This window comes from Varroa destructor, unplaced genomic scaffold (assembly GCF_002443255.2).
Source record: "Varroa destructor unplaced genomic scaffold, Vdes_3.0 BEIS01000007.1, whole genome shotgun sequence".
NCBI lineage: Eukaryota > Metazoa > Arthropoda > Arachnida > Mesostigmata > Varroidae > Varroa > Varroa destructor.
Window position 1 is genome coordinate 31,107,431 of NW_019211460.1, and position 23,405 is coordinate 31,130,835.

Consider the following 23,405-nt stretch of genomic DNA (forward strand, 5'->3'; position numbering starts at 1 on the left):
GCTTCCTGTTCACAGAAATTTCTATAATTATACGCAATTCTAACGCGGACCCAAGCGTTGCTCGTAAATAGCATTTACAGTAGTTTCGGCACCCTGAACTTAAACCCTCAGAATCTGAACTCTCTAGAGATAGAACACATTAGCAACGGTTTCTTGTAGAACTTAATTGACTTCAACCAATAGAAGTTCATAGTCATAGGTAACTAAAAACGACAGATCAACTTAACCATTATATATATATATATATATGGTACCATTATATCTTGAGCTATCAAGTGTAAGGTACGGCAAACTTTTTACTTGGGAAGCAATGCACGGAAAAATAAGCCACGGAAACCTGAATTAAACATCAGCTTGAAAAGAATAACAATATTATTAATTAAAGCCACACATTATAAGCGATAGAGCTTATAATTTACAAAAACTGCTATAATTATATAACTATAGTTTAAAGTTTTTGGCCAACATTTACAACCTAGAGCCTTACAGCCTTAAGATAACAGCATCCCCCTACTCCATCTAAATAACAAAACGCCCGTAACTTACTTAGCTCCGGTTGAGTGATTAACGGCGCTATGAGAACCGTGGTTATTTTTTTTTCAAAGAGAATATCTCTATGTCAAAAATCAATTTGTTTCACATTATACAATATATTTGTGTAGTTATACAATTACGACAAGCATCGAATACGCAGTATAGTATGTATATATACATATTTGCTGTCTGCTGGTAGCCAGACATTACTACTAAAAACGTTACGCAATACTTGCAGTCATCTCTGTCCCACTATATATATGTAAAGCAATGAGTACATTAAGATCGTCTGAGCACTGAAAGCAATGTACTCTTCAGGAGATTTTTAGAAAAGTAAGTACGGCGTTTAAGTGAAGATCAAATGTTGCGTGCTATCGCGCGTTGCTTACGTTTACAAGATAGTCGCCATTACTTAGATGCAAAGATCGACTCGAATACTGTCATACGAGTTACCCGGCGGAGACTGCACTCATCTTCTACAATGTCTTCTTACTATACACAATAATTTGAATTCGCCGATTATTTGTACAGTCATTCTGTTCTAATATATATTCCGAAGTTCCTTACGTTTTGAAGAACTACGTCAAACGAGCCTTGTAAGAGAATGATCTACATTATCGCGCCTTCGCTTATCTTACTTAACCTTTACGGATTTTTCGTTTATTTGAACGTACGATGATTATCCTGTGAACTTCAGGATTTGTAAGACCTCGCAAAAATTCGTTCCTTCTTGGGCAGAAAGCGCTAAATGTGGACGCTTCTGCAAGAAACTAACATTAACGGTCCGCCTCGAAAAATGGATGTAGTTCTTTATCAATTATTAATAGGCTGAAAGATATACTACCTTAAGGTGAGCGACTAGCAATATGCTAACATGTGTTTGTTTTAAGTATACCATTTAATTAGCCAGCTAAAGGTCGTACAAAGCCCTTGCGGACATTTAGCGCAAACATCAGTACCTTGCCCAATTCGTTTCCGTACAACTTCGATCACTTCAACGTCCTGTAGATAGTTCTCGTGAAGACAGCAAAATGAAATGGTAGCTATGCCGATATTGACTGGAACGTTCTTTTGTACATACGGAATATCCGTCACCTGACGTCGTACGTTCAAGTAGAGAACAATACTAGTAGTTTGAAATACTCTCCTGTATTTCACTCATAAACTAATTTACTCGCTGCCAGGCCATCTACTGCCGCGAGACATTCGACAGTGCAACGTCACACTTTCCCGCGGTCATTGTCTTAAGTAATAATGTTTGTCGACAGCAATGTTCAGGCTAGCTAATTATTTCGGCTCCGGAGCCGGCGAGTCGACTGCTTGAGCGATCTCTTAGTAAATGTTTCCGCCTCAAACGCTACCATCTCATGAAATGCTCCTCGTCTGCCTGAAACGATGGGGCTTGCTGTCACCTGTGAACCACTTCTTAAAAACTCTCAAACGAGTCAATTTTATATCCAAAAATATTGCACCAGCATCTGCAAAAAAGTGTAGGCGTCGCCGATGCAATCATCTTCCGAAACTGCCTCTTTAGGCCGGTTCAGAATGCTTAAAAAACACTAGCCTTATTCATTTATCCTAACTTACCCAATAACACAATACGCGGCGTAGACAGATCTTCTAGTAACGCTGGCCATAATGAACTGTGAACAAGGTCTGTTCACAAGGCAAGGGGCTGTTCGGCGGAACTACAAGGTCCACGCATATAAGGTTGTCAGCTTCTGCAAGGTTGTTTGATGCTGACAGTGCGTCAGATAGCGCCAGAAGGCGACGATAGAGGAGGAGCGAGAGGTTCGATGTTCCCCTCTACAAGAAAGTCATTCGTATTACAGCGGAGGTTGCATAGGTGGTAACTGTCAACACCGGAAGCATGTTCATAGACGATCCCGTCATTTATGTCGGAGAATGTTGAAAGATCTCCGACCTATCAAACAAGCCCTGATGTGTTGTATAGTTCGTCCATAACAGTACGCAACAGTGGGAAATAGCTCCCGCTAAATTTGATTGCTTTCCTTATTCAACTGCATAATTATACTGAATATCGTATTAGAGAGTAAATCCTATGGAAAAATTTGTTTATATTATTTGGCGTAAATTAGGTTTTTCCCTCTCGAATACGGTTGAAAACAATAATAATAATAGTGTAATTTTAATATTAAATAGCAAGTAACCTAGCCCGTAAGATGTATTTCAAATGTGAGACCCTAGTTTCTTTGCATGTGCCGCAACTTTTATCCCTTACGTAGCTTCGCTCGAACTTCTTCTTGGATCGCATTCGTTGGATACAGCGTATACACTTGCACTATTTACGGATGTCTGTAGACATCGTTTTCATCTTATTGCGCTCAGTTATTTCCGTTTATAGCGTCAGCTAGCTGACTAGGTAATAGAAACCACTACATCTTTTACAGGGGTAGTCAACTGAAAAGTCAAAACCCGTCAGATCCAATTATTTAGATCCCATCAGATTTTTCAAAATGTTAGAGAAACTGAACCATTATTTCAGACGCTAAGCATCGTTATAAAATACTCACTTTTTTATGCGGTACTGATATTGTGGAAAGATGGCTGCCTCTTCAACCGTGCAAATAATGCGCAAGATTCGTTTAATTGGTTGGTAATGGCACTTTCACTAAGTTCATGTGGGATCAACCTGCCTGTTTCTCAGAGTTTCCCTAGTACATGCAGACTATTGAAAAAAAGATATGTTTTAAGGTGACTAGGGTGAGTTTGCATATATCAGAGTCATTAGAATTCCTAAGTCCTTAGAGTCTTTACAAATTCAGTGACTTCTTGGCACCGCTGTGTCGTTCCAGCCGCTGTGAAGTTCGGTTACGACGCACTGGTCGCTAAAATCTGTTAGATATTGTTCATTGCTTACCAATTTCACAGAAAATCCTGTGGTTATTTCAGCTGGACCGTTCCTGATGAAGTAGTGAAAAAGAATGTAGTACCGGATGCGTAATTGTCAAGTTTTACAGTGTGCAAGATCAATCAACGTCAAATCAAGATCAACGAAGTTAACGAAACTGAGAAAAGGAGGTAACTTAGATAAGCAGTGCAGTAAGTTTCAAACTCCCAAACACAAAACTAAATCAATTCTGCCGAAATTACCCTTCGACAGGCCTGATGCCGTTTCGGCTATGATACTTAAGTTAGAAACAACGACCAAGACCGACTTATCAAGTTCTTATATTGTCGTGTATAAGACGGTGCCGATTGATCAAAAAAGGACGCACGCTCATCCTAAAACGAAATCAGGAAGCAAGCCATTATAAAGGAGTCGATAGATTATCACAGCAAACGTTGAACATTGATCTCTTCCCAATCGTCCACCGTACAACAAGATGGAGGAATCATTTAAAAGAAACAATCAACGTTCTTGGGAAAAAATATCTGCCATTTTGCTGCGTCGCTAGCGCCCGTATGCTACGCGAACCTTTTGCGGGGTTTTAAACATGAAATGCAACAGCTGGAACAAGCTGGGATCCATACTGTACGCCGCAATGGACTCCGGGTTTGTAAAACCTTGTAAGCATGCGTATTTATTCGAACGAGTTCAGGAACGATAGGATTCATATATTATTAAAGGTGTGCCTCATTACAATAAAAAGTTGTGTATAGACGAGGCTTCTAATAAATAGGGACTTGTGTGTTTTCCGCGTTAACGCTCGAAAGAATACACTGATTTGGCCAATTGGAGTAACGTAATGTGGGCAGCTCAGTTAGAAATAAAAAGCGCTTGCAGAATAAAAACATGCAAAAAAAGAAATTTACTGAATATAAATAGACACAAAAGATACGGCATTATTCTCCTCTCTCGCGCGAATTCCGTGTAATGCTATTTTACGTAGGTATTAATCTCTCTCACAATGGGGCATTATTGGGGCAAGATCGGAATGACTTAAGCTACCATTGACAGTCAAATAAAACCTTCAGAGACTCTCAACCCACTGACTTCTACGTATTCGTAAATATCCTACAACTCTAACAATGTAATAGGTATTCTACAAATCCTAGAAAATTAAACACAATTGTCTTCATATGGCTGCGTTAAAGGCGTTCCTTTCGCAGTCACTTTCGCAGGTTGCCAACCTGTCTGTTTGGGTTGCTCGTTAACCAGCCCCTAATCGGACAGATCCTTATCCTGTGATCGATACTAAACAGCGATGCATCGAATTTCGGTAGAATGTTTTCCCCTCGTATAGTTTCGTTCTGTCGTTGTCTACATTTCCGTGTTAAAATATGACAATATGGAGTAATTTTGCTTGCTCCGTGAAACGTCCCAAGTTTATTGTTTCACCACGAACAGAATCACAACTAGATATTTGTGCTGTGACGAGGAACGGGTATTTCAGCAACCGGGTGGCCACTTTTTCCGTCTACCGACATACTCCCAAACGATACATTCGCCGCCAAGTCCACCATTAGCACAGCTAATAGCGTTTTATTTTACTTCGAAAGTAAATGCTACTAGCTCTATAAGTTCAATTTAGCCGGCCCCCACTTGGCTGGGGTGGGGCGGGCTGGGTCCTAATCTAGTTTTTCTCCTCACACCATCTACTACAGTAACAACGGCAGCAGCGGCGGCGGCGACAGCGAAACGTTATCATCAATGTACTTGCCAGTCCGCCTACATCGATTCGCTATGCTGACACCTAGAGTAGCGCGGACAGCAACTGCAATAACACTCCTTATGCTACTGTCGTCGGTAGAAAAGAAGACGAGACACTGATCTGTTCGTGAGTGTCCGACGACTGCGGCGATAATGGCACAAAGTTCTGCCGACAACTATGGCATAAACGTTTAAATGCTCTACCCCTTTTTTGCCATTGGGTTCGGCTCGCGCACACGCAGACACAGCCGTCATTCAGATGAACGCACCGTCTATAGAAAATGTGTTCAAGAGAAAGGGAAGAAGGGAAATTGGAAAGCATACTGCAAGGGAGTGATGGCACTGGAGATAGAGCCTTTGGAGCAGCCCGCCCCGGCACCGTTACGGAACTACGTTGACCACAGCGAAGACGAAGGCGAGCTGGCGAACAGTTCTCAAAAAGCAGAACTTGGCGTGACTGGGTCATTTCGTGCCAAATCAGACTGAGCGGAGCTGCTGCGCCAGACGCTTCACACAGCGCCCCAACAACCGATCCACGACGAACAGTTAGTTACGGTCGCTGGCATTCCGGACACGATCATATCCTGTACAGGAAAACTACTGGTTGTTGTCTATTATATGTATTTGCAGTATCCAGAGACATATATGTATGATACTTATAATCAGTCAGCAGGCCATAACGGTTCCTACTCAAGCGACTGAATCAACCGATGGATAAACGCGAAACAGCCGCAAAAATTGCTAAAAGTATGTGAAAATTTGCCAGTAACACGTAAAGGAGGAACCAGACGTGAGACCCCACAGAGGCAAAGCTAAGCGAGCGAATAGCAGACCTAGTGGCCATTCGTTACCTGAGTTGAGCTACGTCCTGTGAGCAGCGTCGCTCGAAGCAGCGGCTATAACTGGTCTGCCGTAAGCAATTCTCACAAACGCCATATTACGCTGCTACGAAGGGAAACACTAAAGTACTGAAATGGCAAAATAGTAAGAGCCGAGTTGTTTGTCATAATATGCGGCTTCAATTGGTGCTAGATATCTGACCTGTCGTGCAGAGTACGTGTTGTTAGTGATAACAAGAGTTGATGTTTTCTGAATGACGTTGAATTGAAATAATCAGTAACAATGTGCTTGATATAGAAGTGAGTGCTATGGTAAACAGTTATTTTACTTTTTGAAGATGCTACCATCACGAATACCAGATGTGGGCTGTTCGTGATAACGAGCTAATAATGACAGAAAAACAGGTCGTTTAGACGGACCGGAGCAAAGTTACGTACGTGGTCCTAGGAACAGATCAATAACCTTAGCAAGTGTTCCACATGCTAGCGAGCTGCGTATACTGCAAAACTATTCATCAGTTATCGGAGTAATTATTGCCTCAATTAACGCTGCGTTATTCGAACGATGGCCTACACCGGCACGAAGGAAGGCGATGAGCAGGAAGCTATGTACCGCTTCCTGACGCCTGGTAGGTACACCTGTACACGTTTAGATTGTGCATTTTTTTGTGTTGCATTCTGTTTACGTGTTCTTTTTAGGCAACAAGTCCGCATTATTATTGTATATGAGGTGACGTCAAACATTTTGCAGGTGTCGTTCGTTGTCGGGACGGGATATACTAGTGTCACTCATGAGTAGAAACAATTAATATATATATATATTTGTCCATCTTTGGAACTGCGCGTATCTAGCTAGCGAAGCAAGTACTTAATGATAATACGCCTCTCCTTGACATCGTGGACAACTATCAATCGAAAATTAACTGGATATTTTAAGAAAGCTCACACCCACTTCAACAGCAATACAGCCATCGGTACCGTAGCGATCCTATATATGGATATTCAAATCATCTGGCCACTTCCAGTCGAAAGAAAAACAATCCGTTGACATTCCGTTAATATAAGGACATTTTTTGTTTTCGGTGGCTTTTTGGTCCACGCCAAACATGCTCGTTACAAAGAATGGAAAAAGAACGTTATTTTCAGTGTCATAACATTGAGAAAATGCGTAATTGGTAATAATGGCGATGATATCACCTATATTCCTGCATAAAAACAAATGACTAGCCCTCTACTTACCTCGACCCTCGCTAGTGATCAATAGCAATGGACTGGGGCGATGTAACCGTTTTAACTTTATCCTATTGTATCTGACGTATTTAAATATGTCGTCGAAATTAAATGTCTTCTATCCTGGTCAAGGTGTTAGGTTATCTATAGGATTGGCAATACTAGGTCAGCCAAATAGACGTCTAACGAATCGGCGCTTTCACGAGGTTAACAGATTCTAGCTTCGTTAGATTTCTGTTAAACATATCTAGGATTTCTGTAATCACAGATAACGTGTAAATAGATGTGCGTGATGATTAGCTATTCTGCTTTATTTTGACGTTATCAAAAGAAGTCGATAGCATAAAAAAAAAAGCGATTTTTACATAAACTAAGCTGTACGGTATCAGTCCGTGTAGTTATTGAGCCGTTGAGTAGCTATTTAGTTCAAGGCGAGGTCTAGCGTAGTTATAGGCACAGAAATAGACATAGTCGAGATTCAGTCGAGGCCATCCCAGACCTTTCGAATGGGTTACACTTGAATTTCACTTAACGATGATCTATAATCAAGGCGATGTCAGGTTTTTTAGCGTTCGAGGCTATTTTTACTGCGTAAACAAATGATCAAAATCGCCTCTGCGGTGTAGTGTCAAGAGCCTGATCCCGCTAGAAGGTCTAGCCGGGGTGGGTCTTGTTGACATTGTTTCGAGTTTTTCTAATCGGCTCGTAAGACGGCGTGGTAATCACATGCCGTAATGAGCATTTGTCAAAGCTAAATTTAAACCAGCGATGGTCGCATGCTCGTGGTTAGCATTGAAGGGATGCCAACTAGTTGAACTTTTATCATTGTCGCTAATGTCTCCGACGACAGAATCAATGTACAAATACACAAAAATAGTAATTAAACGATATGTACGGATAAAAGTGCTCCGAAATCTTTGGAATAGGAGGTAGTCACCTTTGTGTTCACTGGAGAAACAACATACTGAGGGCTTGTCTCTTTGATTTGTAGGTAACGCTGCCTTTATGTTTGACATAAGATACGATCATATTATTATGATGCAATACGTTTTTTTTTCCATACTTACCTCTGCCATTAACATTTGACTTAGTAATCCCCATAGCTAGAATATATGCAATATTTACTTTATAATTGACTCATAAACTTCTAGCCTAAGTATAACCGTTCTAACATTTTAGGCAATAGTGTTTACCTTGATTCACTGATTTACGCTTAGTTGGTGTATAGAACTAGATTTAAGCCGCTTATAGGGTCACGCTTAGTGCTATGCGACATTAGACAGGGTCATTTCATTAATGATATTTTACCAGCTAAACGATCTGGATAGCTATTCTTGCTATAATCCTAATACGACTTCTTAACTCATCGTCATCATCATAACAGTGACAGGCAGAACATCGAAAAAGCTTTCTTCTTGAATAACTGGCTAAAAATAGACAGTCCATATGTATAAAATATGACAGTTTGATATGCTTTACCGTGCAAGTCAATTTCGAGCACTGTTACCTATTGTAAACCAGAAGCCCGACCCAGAAGGGACCTAAGTAAAAACTGAGCTACATACCAATGGGTATGCTGCAGCATGTTACATTTCTGCAATTTTATTCGTCCTTGACGAGAGCAAAGAGAAAGCATCCGAAATTATCATATTTGGCGATATCATATATTCCGATCGAAATATACGTAAGGCCCCTGCATTCTTCACAGGACAACAGCTGATTGCTGGATGTGTTCGACAGATCGCGAATGACAGATTGTGGATGACGAACAGTTCTCAAGTGCTTTACGCACAAACGTTTACCTCTTTAGTTATCGGGCGCCAGTTGTTGTATTTTACGAATAGGGTGTTTGCAGTCTCAATCAAATAGAACGATGAGGCGAGATTCTAAAATGCAACACTAGCCATTTATTGCCCCTTCTGGGGCAACTAGAATAGGTGACGGGATAGTTGCTAGCGAATGAATCCTTCCACAACGACTTTATTCAAGCCGCCGATCATGGCGTATTGTTACTGCCGTCGAAGTGTGCGATTGCTAAGTTTGTCTGCATTTCAAACCAGGCCGATATCAGTTTTGTCAGACATTGACAAAACACTTTTGCTAGCATTCGATCGCAGCTCGATAAAGCCAGCTTTTGAAGCCGAGCGTTCAAACTTAAGGCTTGCCTATGACGTAAGTAAGCAGTAAAAATGATTACTTTCAGTCATTTACGTTGAACTAGATAGAGGGTAATCTGAGGGATAGAATAGAGAAATCGTGCTTCAGGAAAGTGAAAGTCCCTATTACAAACGCGTATACACTCTTCGTAGTGAAAGTCTTACCTTAAGGGTCTATCTAGGCGATCACGTGGACCCTAACGTGGCATTCTTTTGTCCTTCGGGAAAATTATCTTTATTGCGCTAGACAATGATGACTCGCAGCCGGAATCAGCAGCACTTATAAGGTTTTTCAACTCGACTTGTACCTATTTAAATTAAGGCGCTATATTGATTTTGACGTGATCCCGACTATGCCGCGTCGACCACTGGGTTCACCAGTAGTCCTTCTCCTTGAAATAATTGATAGAAACGTGTCAAGCGTGTACGATCAATCAAGATAGCGATGATTTTATTTACCCATTCTAGGTGCACAGAGACACGACGATGGTGAAGTGGCGACGCGTTCGTTTAGTAGGCGCAGGGACACAGATGCCTAGCTTCGAAACCGGCCGTAGACATAGAATTTTTCAGAGCTCAGTCGTCTGAGTCAATGCTTGACGGCAGTATAAAACTCGAAGCATTAGTACAGTTCTATATATTTTTCAAAATCTAACATCATAATTTTTTTTCAGTAAATCTCATCAAGTTCTTGACTTTCACTAATGCGGAGATAATAATGAGATGAACAAAAGTCGATTAGACCTAATCCGATTGTTACACCCATTGATATTTCGAAGTCAGGTCTAAGGTTGCAATGGGATTTGCGCTCGAGCAGAAACAACTATGTTTGGGCTAAATATCGTTCTCTAGCGCTTTTCTCCTTATTTTCGCTATATGATTTCGTGCCTGTGGTGTGTGCAATACGCAGTAACCCAATAGGTAACTACCCAGCCAGTACTAGAAGGGAGGGAAGGCGACTGCCATGACAAACAGCAAAGACAAAGATAGGTAACAGGATTAGGGCAATGCAACGCCTATGTTTACATAATGACGGATACAGATATACTCTGCCGATATAAACTGAGCGAGTTACTTCGGGTCATTGGAGCTCGGCGACATTGATAATGATGACGCGTTCGGTCGTTTATATCATGGTTGGCTTGCACTAACGTTGGTCGCAATGAATGCTCCAGCCATTGTTTGGGGGATCGGATCATGTACGTCAGTACGCTCAACGTAGGACGAAACATACGGACAAAGTGCTGCACTGGGGTTGATAAATGTCACTCTGTTCGCGCAAAGATAAAGTGTGTCTGATGGTTATTATTGGCCGAGGACGATGTACTCGGAACGAAATCACCACGCTACGTACGTACGTCATGCATCGGTAAGTGTTACATGTTTTGAAGGTCGGATCACTATAGCAAATGCAGTTAACTCTTTTGAAGTAGACGTTTACTCAGCCTATGCAAGTATGGTAAAGATGACTTTCTTTTCAGTCCAACCTCTCTCACATCTAGCGGTAGTGCTATAACGATGCTTTCTTTTTCTATCAGTTGTTATCAAATAGAAACAAATGCTTTAGGCTTAGGTGGTTCATTAATTGCGACCAGTATTGAAAGCTGAACGCTGTAGCGTTTGTTTATCATCTAGCTGGCTACCCGACTGTCGTTTTTTAAGGTAGAAATGAAATCGTTTTCATTATGCTATAGGAAACTTAGTGTGGGATCCCATCATATTGCTAGCTACCTAGTGACGTTGTACATCCATGCTTGTTTGTTTTTTTAGCCTAGAAATTCATTTATGGAAAAAATCATTGTGGGGTTCTCACGCCAGCCAACAGAAATTGACGTTCAAACGTGCATGTATTTTATGAATATATGCTATTCATTTTTCTCTTTACACGTACGAATCACTGTTAGACAATTACGAAAACAGAAATGGATCGCAATGGAGACAAGCAGCTACTTTTTGTTGCCTGCGGTCTTGTCTACCTGATGTGTACGTTGAGGTTCCATTGTGACAGTGAAACTTCACGAAGTGCAGTTGTTTTACATGCTAATAGTCACTGTAGAAATATGCTTTTTCTGAGCTGAGCGCAGCTTTTCTCTTTCTTCACCAGACACGCCACGCGAAGTTAACGGTTGGTAAGCGCACTGGCACAAACGTAGAAACACTACCCCTCTGCAACGTGAAAAGAGAAGATGTACTATGAGATAACATACAGCTCCTCCGACATAATTTGAGTACCCTGATGAATCATATTTTCGAAAGCACAGCAGCGGATAGTGCCTGGCTTATAGCCGTAGGATCGCAAAATTTTATGCTCGGTTGTGACGATCAGAAATTTTTCCTAAACATGTAACGCTGTCGCAGCACCAGCTTACCGTAACAGTTAACGTTATGTAGTACGCCACTGCTTCACAATGGAAATTTCTACCCGAGGAAATCTCAATGAACAAGGTTTCAATTCTTGCAAAAATGATAGACAAAACGTATACTGAAAATTCTCAGCAACTTTTGTCCCTTCATTTGTAAGCGTCTTAGGACGGACTACACCGGCCTCATGCAACTTTTTTCCTGGGGACATCTAGCCCCGGCACATACTGGACTAACGTTTCGTTCTCGTTCCTTTTCATAGAGCCGTTGCTTAAGCTTAATAATAATGATTAATCATTCTTTGACAAAAGATGAATTATTCAAGTCACGTTATTGGCTTTAGTAACTGAGTTTTTCTATCTCTCAAAGGCAAAGTTTAGGGGGAACGTATCTGAAGTAAGAAATATTGACTACACGCACTAAATACAGTAATGAGGTTATGCTGGAAAGCACCGATCGCATTTATGATATGCAGACCCTTCGCTATTTACGCAGAACCGATGAGCTATACTTATGATGGTAATTTTCAAAGATACCGGAAACGCTTGGCCAAATTGACAGTAGTTACCGACGGCCGGATTGCCTTTTGCGGAGCAGTGAACAAGATCCGACGTGTGTACCACTTGCACTGGCACAATTGTTTACCCAATCGATGATCCACTGAGGCCTAAACACCGTGTCTCGTTTCTGTGACACGCATCTGATCCAAATAACCTCACTATAGCGATTGTCTAAATGACTGTTGTGTTGTTGCCGGAAGAATTTTCCAGCATGGCGGCGCCATCCAGACGACGTCCGCGATGCACTTGTTGCGCAGTGACGTTTGCAGATTGCCGTGCAATATTTACATACATATCAGCATACATTTGTTAACAGTGAAACGCCACTGCAAAGAAGACTAACTGAAAAGAGAACAAAGTACACATCTTCTTGTGAAATTATCCATATAATTCGAATATGAATATGTCGTATTCGATTTAAAAAATCTATGAAGTTTGATTGTCGAGACAATTGATGCGTTTATTACGTAAACTGAATTTTACACTGAACTTACTTTAATTTACCCCATCACGCTGCCGGTATATGTGGCGTCTTATGTATCTTTGGCTTAGTTCTTCATGTATGACATCATCTAAAAGAAGTTATTTCGTCATTCAGCATGGGGGTTGTGTTGTGATGATATATGTAGACCTCATTTCTACATCATTATTATTATTATTGCGGTTGTGACTGACCGTCTGCATCTGTACAACTGTCCGTATTGGATACTGACCAATTCGCAATGGCTAGTTCTTATCGACGGCATCGTTTCAACGAACGCTGCTACGCACATCACATTGTACATACATATATATAGTCTATAGTAATTCGTTATATTTCTGCGAAGATATAGGAAACGGCTGGGGCTGGACCGAATTAAGTCGCCATTTCGTTAGTGGGTCAGTGATCCCACTTTCTTCTGCTTCGTATCTACGTGAATCAAATTTGCTTGCAGCGGCGGCACTTCGGCTGAAATCATCAGGATTGCGGCCATCGCTTATCTAAACAGACCAATCATTTACCTCTTATCCTGACAAACGTTTGCGTGTCGGTGTACTTCTGAAACCTTAGTGAATTCCTAGCGCTGATAGTTCTGACCGAAGGTAGAAGTTTTTTCCTCTTTAGAAATACTGCTTGACATACGGTAGGTATGTAAAATTCGAAAAGCTTCCGAGTAATTCGTCGTTGTAGAGTACGAACGACGCGGTGTCTTGAATCGGCGATTCCCAATCCCCATTATTAGTAGCTTAAAAAGCAATATCACGTAACGACATGGACAGAGCTAATCTCAATTGACCAAATGTAATATGTGCGCTTTCAGAACTAGTGATTAACTCACGCTAGGGGGCAGTCAGTCGAAGCAAACCGGTTTCATTTGAACGGTGCATTAAGGTGCTGAGTCCACGCTCTGCACGGAGCGATAACGTATTCACGCTCGAATAATAACCTCTGCCTTATACGTGAACGTTTGAATGAAACATGTGTGGATATGCACTACGACCACTCGGACCGGTACGGATTAACGGACCGTTTCCATTCGTACACTCGCAAGCTTCTTAGGCATCATTTTCAGTGTTTCGCGATTGAGCTGACCGTGTTTATTAGGGTCTTTGGCACACAATCACGGGACATACACATACCTGCTAACGCATCGACCCTGAACTACCCCTCGCAGAACTGTCAACTAAACTTCGTCTATAAAATTCCTGCATGGCACCACGCAGATGACTTGGATCAACGGCAGTCTCGTAAGACACTTGAGAAGCCATCGATCTACGTTGACACCTGAAATTAATCTCAATGCAGTGAAGGAAGGCGGCGTTCAGAGAGTTTTAATATAGATGTATGTGTGAAAGGGGACGAAAGCGATCTACAGCAGTCGCAGTAGAGACGGGTGCCACTAGTCGACTTAAAAACCGTGTGCCGAATACTGTGTCAGACGTTTCAGATCATTGAGACTACTGCTGCTCAGAGTCACTGCTCACTCACCAAAGCCAAGGCCGTTTACAGCGTGTGTCCTCCAACGACAAACTATTTGCATATTTCGCCAGAGATGTAAAACTAGACGGTCGTGCACAAAAATAGTATTTCTTTGATTATTGTAGAGATGGACCAGTAGAGATTTTGTCTTGTCATGTTTGACATTTGGCTACTTCTAGAGCTGACTCCATTTGGACTCTTTGTCCAGTCTTGGACACACGAACCGTTCATATCTCGATGTACTGAATTTAGCACTTCGCAAGGCACAAGGGTCGGTCAAGTGCCTCGAACAGTCGCTGTATGGGAACCTCTATGAGATTTGCAAGTTGAGATGCACGCTTTCGTACGGAGCCTCACCCACACACTGAAGATAACAATACGTAGCGGATGGATAGCTTGGATTCCCGACCGGTTGCAGGCCCGCTGCTGTCAATCGAAGCGCATGATTTGTCAAGCATTGAGTTGTTCAATTCATCCCGAACAAACGTCAGCAGTTTAATAGATCAGGCGGCTATGCGGCATAAGCGTATTAACCCAAGTCGAAATACAGACGAACGTCGTCCACAGATTGAAGGAAAAAGCAGGTCATCATCACGGTGGCTGTAGTAGTGGAGAAAGTAGGCGTTGTTTGTCAGGCCACGATCATGGATGAAAACAACGAGTCTTCACGTCGGATAGGATTGTGCAGTCATTTTCGGCGAAGTCTATGAACGCTTGGCTTCTGATGTACAATTTGCGAGCGGATAGAGCTTCGCCCCCTGTCGTTAAAAAAGCAAAGCAATAATAAATAGTTTCCGTACGAGTGAGATCCACCTGGCATGGTCAGTCGAAAACAATTTGTAAGCGTGCTCGTCCAATAGCCAGCTGCAACAGCAGCGGTATCAACAACGGCTCCAACAACAACATTCGATATGAAGAATTGCCTTAAGGCTGGCGCTCGTGGGTGATGTTTAGGATTTAAATATAATGATGTCGTAAGCGAGCGAAAGGCTGAGTAGAGTAACGAAGCTGATGAAAAGCCTCAAGGATCCTCGTCATCGGTAGAGTCGCCTGCAATGAACAACTATAATTTGGGATCCACCAGAAAAATTACTGTTACCGTTACATATATGCCAATGTACAGAATAACCATAAATATGCATAAAATATAACATGGAGGACAGAGGATAACTAACAAATTAAACTATTCCTATAGGTAGGAACTGTGAGAGGGTTTTTTCGTGAATAAGAAGTAAGTGCATTCATTTAGCAGAAAACACAGATCCAAATCTCAAAGATCTTAGACTGTAATAGTTGCCACTTGATTGTAATACGACTTCAATAAGTGTACAATAATATGAGGCGTGCGAAAATTTTCGTAAAACGCGGCTCGTATTTTCGAACTAGTCAGTATAGCTGATTTTACTTTGTACGAAATTAGCTTCCGCTGAGCTAATACAGAATAGTTGTTCAGCATCGACGTTCTTTCCTATGTAGGATTTTTAGAAACTTAGGTGAGAGGCCAGTGCTTTACTTCGCGTAGCCCTTTCGCCCCCTAAAACACACGTATTTTATGCGAGCGTCGATTTTTCTTAGCATATGATTATTAGTAAGTTTGTTTTTCGGAACTATAGTCAATCTTGGTATTTCAAACTCATCAAAAAACATTCCTCCCTCATGTTAACTCAGCCTTGTTGTACACATTAGTACCCTAAGCGTAACGTTGCCAATAAATGAAAAATGTTAAAATTGAAAATTTGTTGTCACGTGTCTGTAACCCTTAATATAATATAATAATAAGGCTTGTTTACGTTTTTGATGTATGTTTATAACTCCTCAAAAATGCGACAAAATCTATTAGAATAGAAAGCTACAATTGTCTATGTATGAATCAAATGAACGTCTAGTTGTAAGAGGATTTATATAAATGTACAGGGCAATACGCAACTCGATGATATCTGCAAAATATAAGTGATTTTGCTTCATCCTGTATACCAAGGACTAAACGCCATCTGCTAGGTTGTATACGTATGAGTATATATATAATTTATAAATCGAAAGTTAATATATTCACACGACGCAATATAGTTGATTTCTTCAAGTGGTAATACTTAGTTGCATAAAGCATAAAATATGAATTCTGCTACCGTCATCCGAACGATCCAATTATCTCTGACGTCTCGATGTGTCAACTGTTTTAGGCGTTCAAATGCTCTGTCCTATTCTCTTTTTGAATAACTTGTCCCGTCTGTATTTGTTCTTTCTTAGACACGTCCTTATATTTATGTATGCATGAACGCTTACTGGACGTTCTAAAAACTTAATATAGGGACAGTAATAAACAACAAAGCAAAGGAACTATTTCTTAGTAGCACGTGCTGTTATGAACAAATGTCGCAAATTTGCGCTGGAATTCATGTAATTTTGCTTGTAAAAATAAATACTATGGTTCCAGATGTCCTGCATACTAGTAAATATCCATTCTGTTCGCTCCACGTTATATATTTTCTATATCTCGTTTTTTTCTTGCATCTCTATACCGGAGTGGTAAAGTATACTTCATGCTACGCTATTTGGACACAAAGTGATTAACTGGATTTTTCGATAACAAAAACATTATCGCAGCGTAAATAAAAAGTTTAAAACAGGTCCTGCTAATAGTTTCTATCGATATCGTTGCTGCGCACCGTCCGGTAAGGAAAAACCCAGTCCCTACAGAAAGCAGGGCTCTGCATTTACCTGGGGCGCTCTTAGATTTCTTTAGCAAACCTTTTAGACGTTTCGGACCAACGCCCGTACTTCTTCTGTACGTTTAACACAACGTTTGCTGTACGTTAAAAATGGGATACCTGATTTGGATGCTAAGGAAAATGCTTATAATTGTATCTTAAATTTTTCTGGATTTTCATCTTGATCTTATTTTAATGGAGTATCAAATCCGAAGCCTTTTCCTTGATAAGATACCTCGTTTGGTGTTGATGAAGCTGATTAATTGGTATTAATTGCTCAGATGTTTCCTTTTTTCAGGCGAGGCAGAACATCAAGAAGCTGATTTCTCCGAGCAAGAATGTGTCTTCGTACGGAAGTAAGAAATGAAAGTCGTTCGTAATTTCCTATATAGTGGACGACCATAGTATTAAATAGTTCTTTTCATAAAACGTGGATCTTCTACTCAACTACTGTACGTAATGAAAACCAAAGAGATGACACGCCTTCAAAAAGACACATGTTAGAGGTGGTAGTAGGTGGATTTGCTATAGGAATTTTGTACAGTCTGATAAAAGGTTTCTTTTTTTTTTTGGCATTTACAACCAGAACAACCTAGAACAGAACCCAGAACAATCTTGACACTAGTTAATCCTAGACCGATTCCTATTTCATACAGCCGATAAAGGAACGTCTTTATAGAAAACTTGCTCTGATACGATCGTAATATTTCTATAACTAAGTTAGATAAATGTTCTGAATACAACAGGAGAATAATCAAGTAGAAGATCCGATAACCGAGATGTAAACCCTATTGGTTTCACACAGTCGACGATGGACCCCATTACTTCTTACCGTGTAGCCCTACGCCACAAACAAAAAATTTAGAGGAATGAAATCCGAAAGAAGTTTCTGTTCCATGAAAGACTCAGGTTCTCAGAAAGACAGACTAAATAAATTTTGTAAATGGGCGCACTTTATATTAGTCCACAACCATAATATTTCTGAGGCCGTGGTTCGAGCATCCTGAGCGTTCGTTGTGATTCCACTTGTTTCCTAAATAGCTATTAAAGAATTAAGCGAAAAACAGAGTCATCAGAAGCGTATGTTCGTAACTTTCTACGTTTGAATGTTTTGAGTCAATTAAGAATCTCTTGCATCGACGTGAAGGAACCTTCTTCGAACATTTCGAACTAAGTGCAACTCTAACACGTCTCGATATACCAACACCACGTTACCTATGGTCATCAAGATTTTCCCCAGATTTTTTTTGGAAAAAACGCCGCTATTTTTACTGTGTGAACAAGTCTTCAGAATGACTTCATCAGTATAGCTTTAAGGAATTGTTGCCAGTATAAGATCTAACCAAGCTAGGTTTATCTGAAATTTTTTATTGAGATTAATGAAACGTCATAATCACGATATGCCATGATTACCTTTTGCTTACGCTAAGATTTAGAAGGTATGTCCTACATTTGTTAGCGCTTTAGGTCTGAAAAAGTTGAGCGAGCAAATTGCCATTACACTGAATTATACATTGTACAACCGGCGCACATTGTATATGTTGTCTATTAGCCTATTCTAGCTCCACTGAAAAGATTAAGCAGGCTATAAGGAATGCTTTTGATACAAGCAGGTCGAATAATGTGTGATTAGATATATATATATATATATATATATATATATATATATATATGATGATCCTTTGATGATAGATAGGTGCTTGCGTAAATCATCATAAAATAGGTCGTTCTAGGATCTTTTCTTATCGTTGCCTGTTTCGATGCCCATCTGTTTCTTTTCAGATTTCGGCGTCTCTCGGTATTCTACACATGGCTAATGACACCGAACAACCATATGGAGGAAACCCCGGCTTGTCGAGCTCTAGCGTCTTGCCTTGTAGTAGCAGGATTTGCCACAGGTACCAATCCATGGAGTCTTCCCTATGCTAGAGTTTTTCGTCGGCTTTTTCAAATGTTAAGACACGCTTATTCCAATTTTGTGTGTGGAAATCTGTTTTTGTTAGTACGGGTAGCGCGCGAAGCTGTTTACTCGATCTCAGTTTCCATAGAAATGCCTAATATAAACAGATAGGACCCAGTAATATTGCCTGATTGGGTGCGCCCGATAGTTACCTTGCGATCTGAGCGGACCGTCGCAAATCGTTCCATTCGCATTATTGATCTACCTATGAAATAAAGCCATTTATGTGTCCTTATTCGTTTGCATATTAAAAATACGTTTGATCATATCTTTCAATACAACTTTCCCCTATCTTGCTATAAAAGTCTATTAATTTTACTGGCAGATTACCAGTATTCAATCAGGTACTAGCATATTATTAAACCGATTTTTTTTCGACGATCAGCCTAGTGGACCGACGTATCCGACTGTTTTCTCAGACGCATAACGTTAAAACAGTTATCGTTAATTTATCCCGACTAAATGTTTACTTTGTTTTTTTTTTGGTTTTTCGTATAGAAAACAATTATAGCAATGTTTCTAATCTAGGCTTTTCGCCATACTGGCAAAATTAGTGATGATATTTGTTGATAACAACAAACGCAGATTTCATCAAAGCAGATATCGGATCACTTTAATCGACAACAGGTAATAGAAGTTTAGGAGAATGAGTGCCACAATATTGGAAAACTGTGGATCTTTCAAGTGTATTCTGCATACAATTATCATTCACACAATGATGGAAGTGTTAACTGCACGATGCAAAGCTAAAATACATTTTCTCAATAAACAACGCATTAAGCCCTGCATTTCGTATGACAGCCGTTTTTCAGCAGTATATGCTAAAAAAAAATCAAATAATGATTAAAAATAGCGTGGATGGAAGATAAACGAATAGCCCAACCTATAATAAACATAATTTAATTATCAAAAATCTTACCTAATTATTTTATATATTAGTTCAGCATAGGGTGGCCAAATAGTTTAAGCGTATAATGAATGTGTATCGTTCATATCACTTATACTGGTTTATGTTGCTAAGCATAACCCATAAGACGAGTAAAAAGATAAATTTATCCGATAAGAAAACCAGTTCGCTTATTGATCTGTTAATATAACTGGCCTAAAAAATAAGGATTTGATCGTTTAAACATCTAGCGATTAATAAATATTTCGCTAGATGTTGATATACTGAAATAGACCGTTAGCTTTCGCCATCAATAGAGGCTCGTTTATTTGATAACGTGCGTAATGTATTCAAAATTCAATGGTATGTAAATAAGCTGAAACAATTCTTCCCCAATTGAGCCGTAACGTGTGCATATGTATGTAATAGAACATGTGCAATACAGGTGATTTATCTGGCCAGCACTACTGCGTTTCATCAAAAAATGCTTGTTTATAAATAGTAAGTCGAACACGAAAATGTCTACAGGGTCGTTTCAAACCCATTTTTGTTTAAATGGCAATTACGGAACAAACAGATGATGCAAACTGTAGCAACAATGGCGGAGCTACTCGCAGGTCACCGCAGACCAAACCAACAGCAACTAGAATAAATAAATAAACCATGTTCTTTTTTTTACTTTTAGTCATCTATGATTTCATCTATGTAAGTTATTGTGTGCACACTTCGCCAATATAAATCTAAGTTTACTAAGCACACGAAAGTTTACTATTATGCTTCTTGTCGGTCTAGGTACGCAGAGGAAGTTATCCAGTCTAGGACCTTAGCAAGACATACTGCGTTTATACAAGCTTTTTTAATTCTTCTTTAATAAGTATTGAATAGCTGTTATCATCATTATTATCAGGCCCCCTTTGGAGTGTTTCAACTAGCTTGGAAAAGTCATACCTAATTGCAATCTTTCATCCTTGTTGGTGACCGCTTAGACCCGAAGCTACCTAACGTTCAAGATTTCCCTGAGTTCCGCGTACGAGACACATCTGAATCACACGAGGTTTGAAAATCGAAGTTCCGTTGTCTCATCTAAGCCAAGGACCTTTGAAAAGAATAGCTCTAGTTACAGTTCACAAGTAAATTTCGTAAAGAGCCGTAAATCGTATAGACGCTGACGACATAATGTATTCAGTTATAGATTATTCAATACTTCTTTCTAATACCGTTATTGCTCACGATATTTCTAGGTACAGCCTTGGTGATACTATTCTTCTATTTGGGATTTGCCTATGACATTGATGAGGGAACCATGCTCGGAATGTTTGCACTCGGCAGCTGGCTTTATGGTAAGCAGTATCTCACACACGTCAGCTCGATCACCACAGTATTCGTCTGAAGATCCCTCTGTTCATTGAAACTCCCAAAAATGTAATTAATTATTATAAGAAGACTTGAGCGAATTTACTACTTAAGCTCGACTATCTTCTACCCAGCAATGACTTAGTAATTGGCATACAACCGATAAACATTACTGCTAGTCAAATAATGATTTTATTGATCGTAAATCCTTGCAATCAGAGCTTGTTTCGACAATAGACACCCCCCACATGTATATTAAACTCTTTGGAGTATTTAATACTTAGACGTATTTAGGCTGTTGCGTCATACGTAACTTAACTATATATTGGCATTATAAAAAAAAAACCTATATTCTACGAATGCGTATATGTTTTGTACACTGACTGCAATGATTTTTTTTTGTTTTATATTTTTTTATTTTACTTATATTTAGAGACATGAAATTGTGTATGATAACGGTAAGTTCGTTCGGAACCAAAGAACAGGCGGTCTAAGGAAAAATACAACAATATATAATGTGTTGTTTCTACATGATCTTGCTAGGTTTGGTTACCGTTTGGAGAAAAACGGGTTGCTTCCGACCAATCGAGGACAGTGGACCAGTTGAAGTCGCAACGGAAGCACCGCTATCACAACCCGCAGCAGCGTCGGTTGGTACCCGTACAGCGCGGCAGGATCCGCCATCTTACAAAGAAGTAACCAAAAATCCACCTAGCTACCTAGAGGCACTCCGCATGATGAAAATGGCAGGAGCACCGCTTTTGGAACTGAACGCCATCACTTTGAAGTCTTTACATACTCCGAATCCGACTGCCGAGGAACCTGAACACAATCCATCTAATGGCTGCCGACCTTCCTAGCACAAACGAGTTTGCTCTCTAGACGACAATTCCTAATTATCTATTAGAACTAGTTAAAACTGTCAACTATTACAAGCTACCATCTAATCACCTGGTGCTCTTAAGTTGTATTTGTACGCCAGCGATACCGCTTCAGTAAATAAAGATAAATAACAAATCAGTCACTCCTCAGTATAACGGGACAAAATTGTGCAACTGATTTAACACACAACACCGTGGGAAGAACTGGCGTTGGAGTTGCAGTGTACTTTGAAGGTTGCTTTTACTCTTCAAGTCCAAAGTACCAAAAAAGAACTGTCTGTATTTTTTGGTCCGGTATAACTTTTCATAGCTCGAAGCAGATTTTACTAAAATTTGATCGTTTGTATGAATGAACAACCCGCAAAAAAATACTACCAAACCTGCTTTGGGATAGTCAATGAAATTTATTCACTTATACCACGCAAATAACCTATTTCTAGATTTGTTTTCATTACCAGTCACGCCATGGGCTCACCACCGACTGTGACCGTCACGCTATAGGATGAATACGATAACGCTGAGATTGTTTTTTCACAGAAAAGACATTTGTGAAACGCTTTTTCGCAGTCATTTCGAAGATAGTAAAATTGATATCGACACTAGTTGACAACAACGTTTTCGTGTGAAGATTGCGAAATTGTATATAAAAAAAAAGTGGATTAGGATTCAATACACTTGTATATTGTATGCACTATAGGTGATTAAATATGTGTATTTAAAAATAAACGATATGTTAGCTTTATGCCTTTAGCCTATGCTTTATACTTTTTTAGCTTAATGCCATATTGTTTCATGGCTAGCAATGGCATCTGTACCGCAGACTGCACTTAATTAAACTATTATTTAATAAAAAGTTGATATCCCTAAAGATTTCCCAAGTGGTCTTAGACGTATGCTTCACATTCCAGAATGCTATTAATCGAACCCTTTACGAAGGCGCTGTACAGGCTTGTTTGCACCTCTATACATCCAATGTACTCTATAGAAAGACTCGCGCCCTTTGTCAGTCAGCCTCAAACTCTGACTCAATGAACATAAATAACAATTGGAACCGTCAAAACCTCTCTGCAAATGAACTGCTAGCAATCTACTTTTTGCCGTTTGCCACGCTGAAAGGTTATGCTCACGTCCAGAATAAGGCAAAAAATTACCGCCTTTCACGATCCTCGCTAGGTGGTGAGTATCCGCAGGAAATATGAATTCACTCTCACTCATTGAAGAAATGTGTCCTTACAAAAAGATCTCATTGCATCAAATGTCAGGTTGTCATGCGATGTCTCGGCAATAGCAAGAGAAGAGGTTAAGGTTAACAAGTTAACCTTATCAACCACTAAAAACAAACCAGTTGAAGTTGTGTAATTC

The 23,405-nt window shown here is 40.0% G+C and overlaps 1 protein-coding gene and 1 long non-coding RNA gene across 5 annotated transcripts; one reads left to right on the plus strand and one right to left on the minus strand.

Moving 5' to 3' along the window:
• Positions 1-5,158: 5,158 nt before the first annotated feature.
• LOC111253659 (uncharacterized) lies at positions 5,159-22,793 on the plus strand. Of its 2 annotated transcripts, XR_015316535.1 has the most exons (6): positions 5,159-6,617; positions 17,262-17,319; positions 18,746-18,861; positions 20,796-20,863; positions 21,051-21,149; positions 21,706-21,845. XR_015316535.1 is itself a non-coding variant. In XM_022813378.2 (5 exons), the coding sequence occupies exons 1-5, from the start codon at positions 6,554-6,556 to the stop codon at positions 22,020-22,022; spliced, it is 654 nt and encodes a 217-aa protein (XP_022669113.1). In that variant the 5' UTR covers positions 5,303-6,553; the 3' UTR covers positions 22,023-22,793. The 2 variants fall into 2 exon arrangements, 1 of the variants encoding a protein (XP_022669113.1); XM_022813378.2 differs by lacking the exon at positions 20,796-20,863 and having other exon boundaries at positions 5,303-6,617; positions 21,706-22,793.
• Positions 7,505-23,333, minus strand: LOC111253660 (uncharacterized). 3 transcript variants are annotated; one of them, XR_002674759.2, is made up of 4 exons: positions 23,195-23,333; positions 12,790-15,305; positions 12,304-12,637; positions 7,505-11,540 (listed from the first exon to the last, which is right to left on the minus strand). It is a non-coding gene; the product is annotated as an uncharacterized LOC111253660 (long non-coding RNA). The 3 variants fall into 3 exon arrangements; XR_015316537.1 differs by having other exon boundaries at positions 12,156-12,637; XR_015316536.1 differs by having other exon boundaries at positions 7,505-12,637.
• Positions 23,334-23,405: the final 72 nt, after the last annotated feature.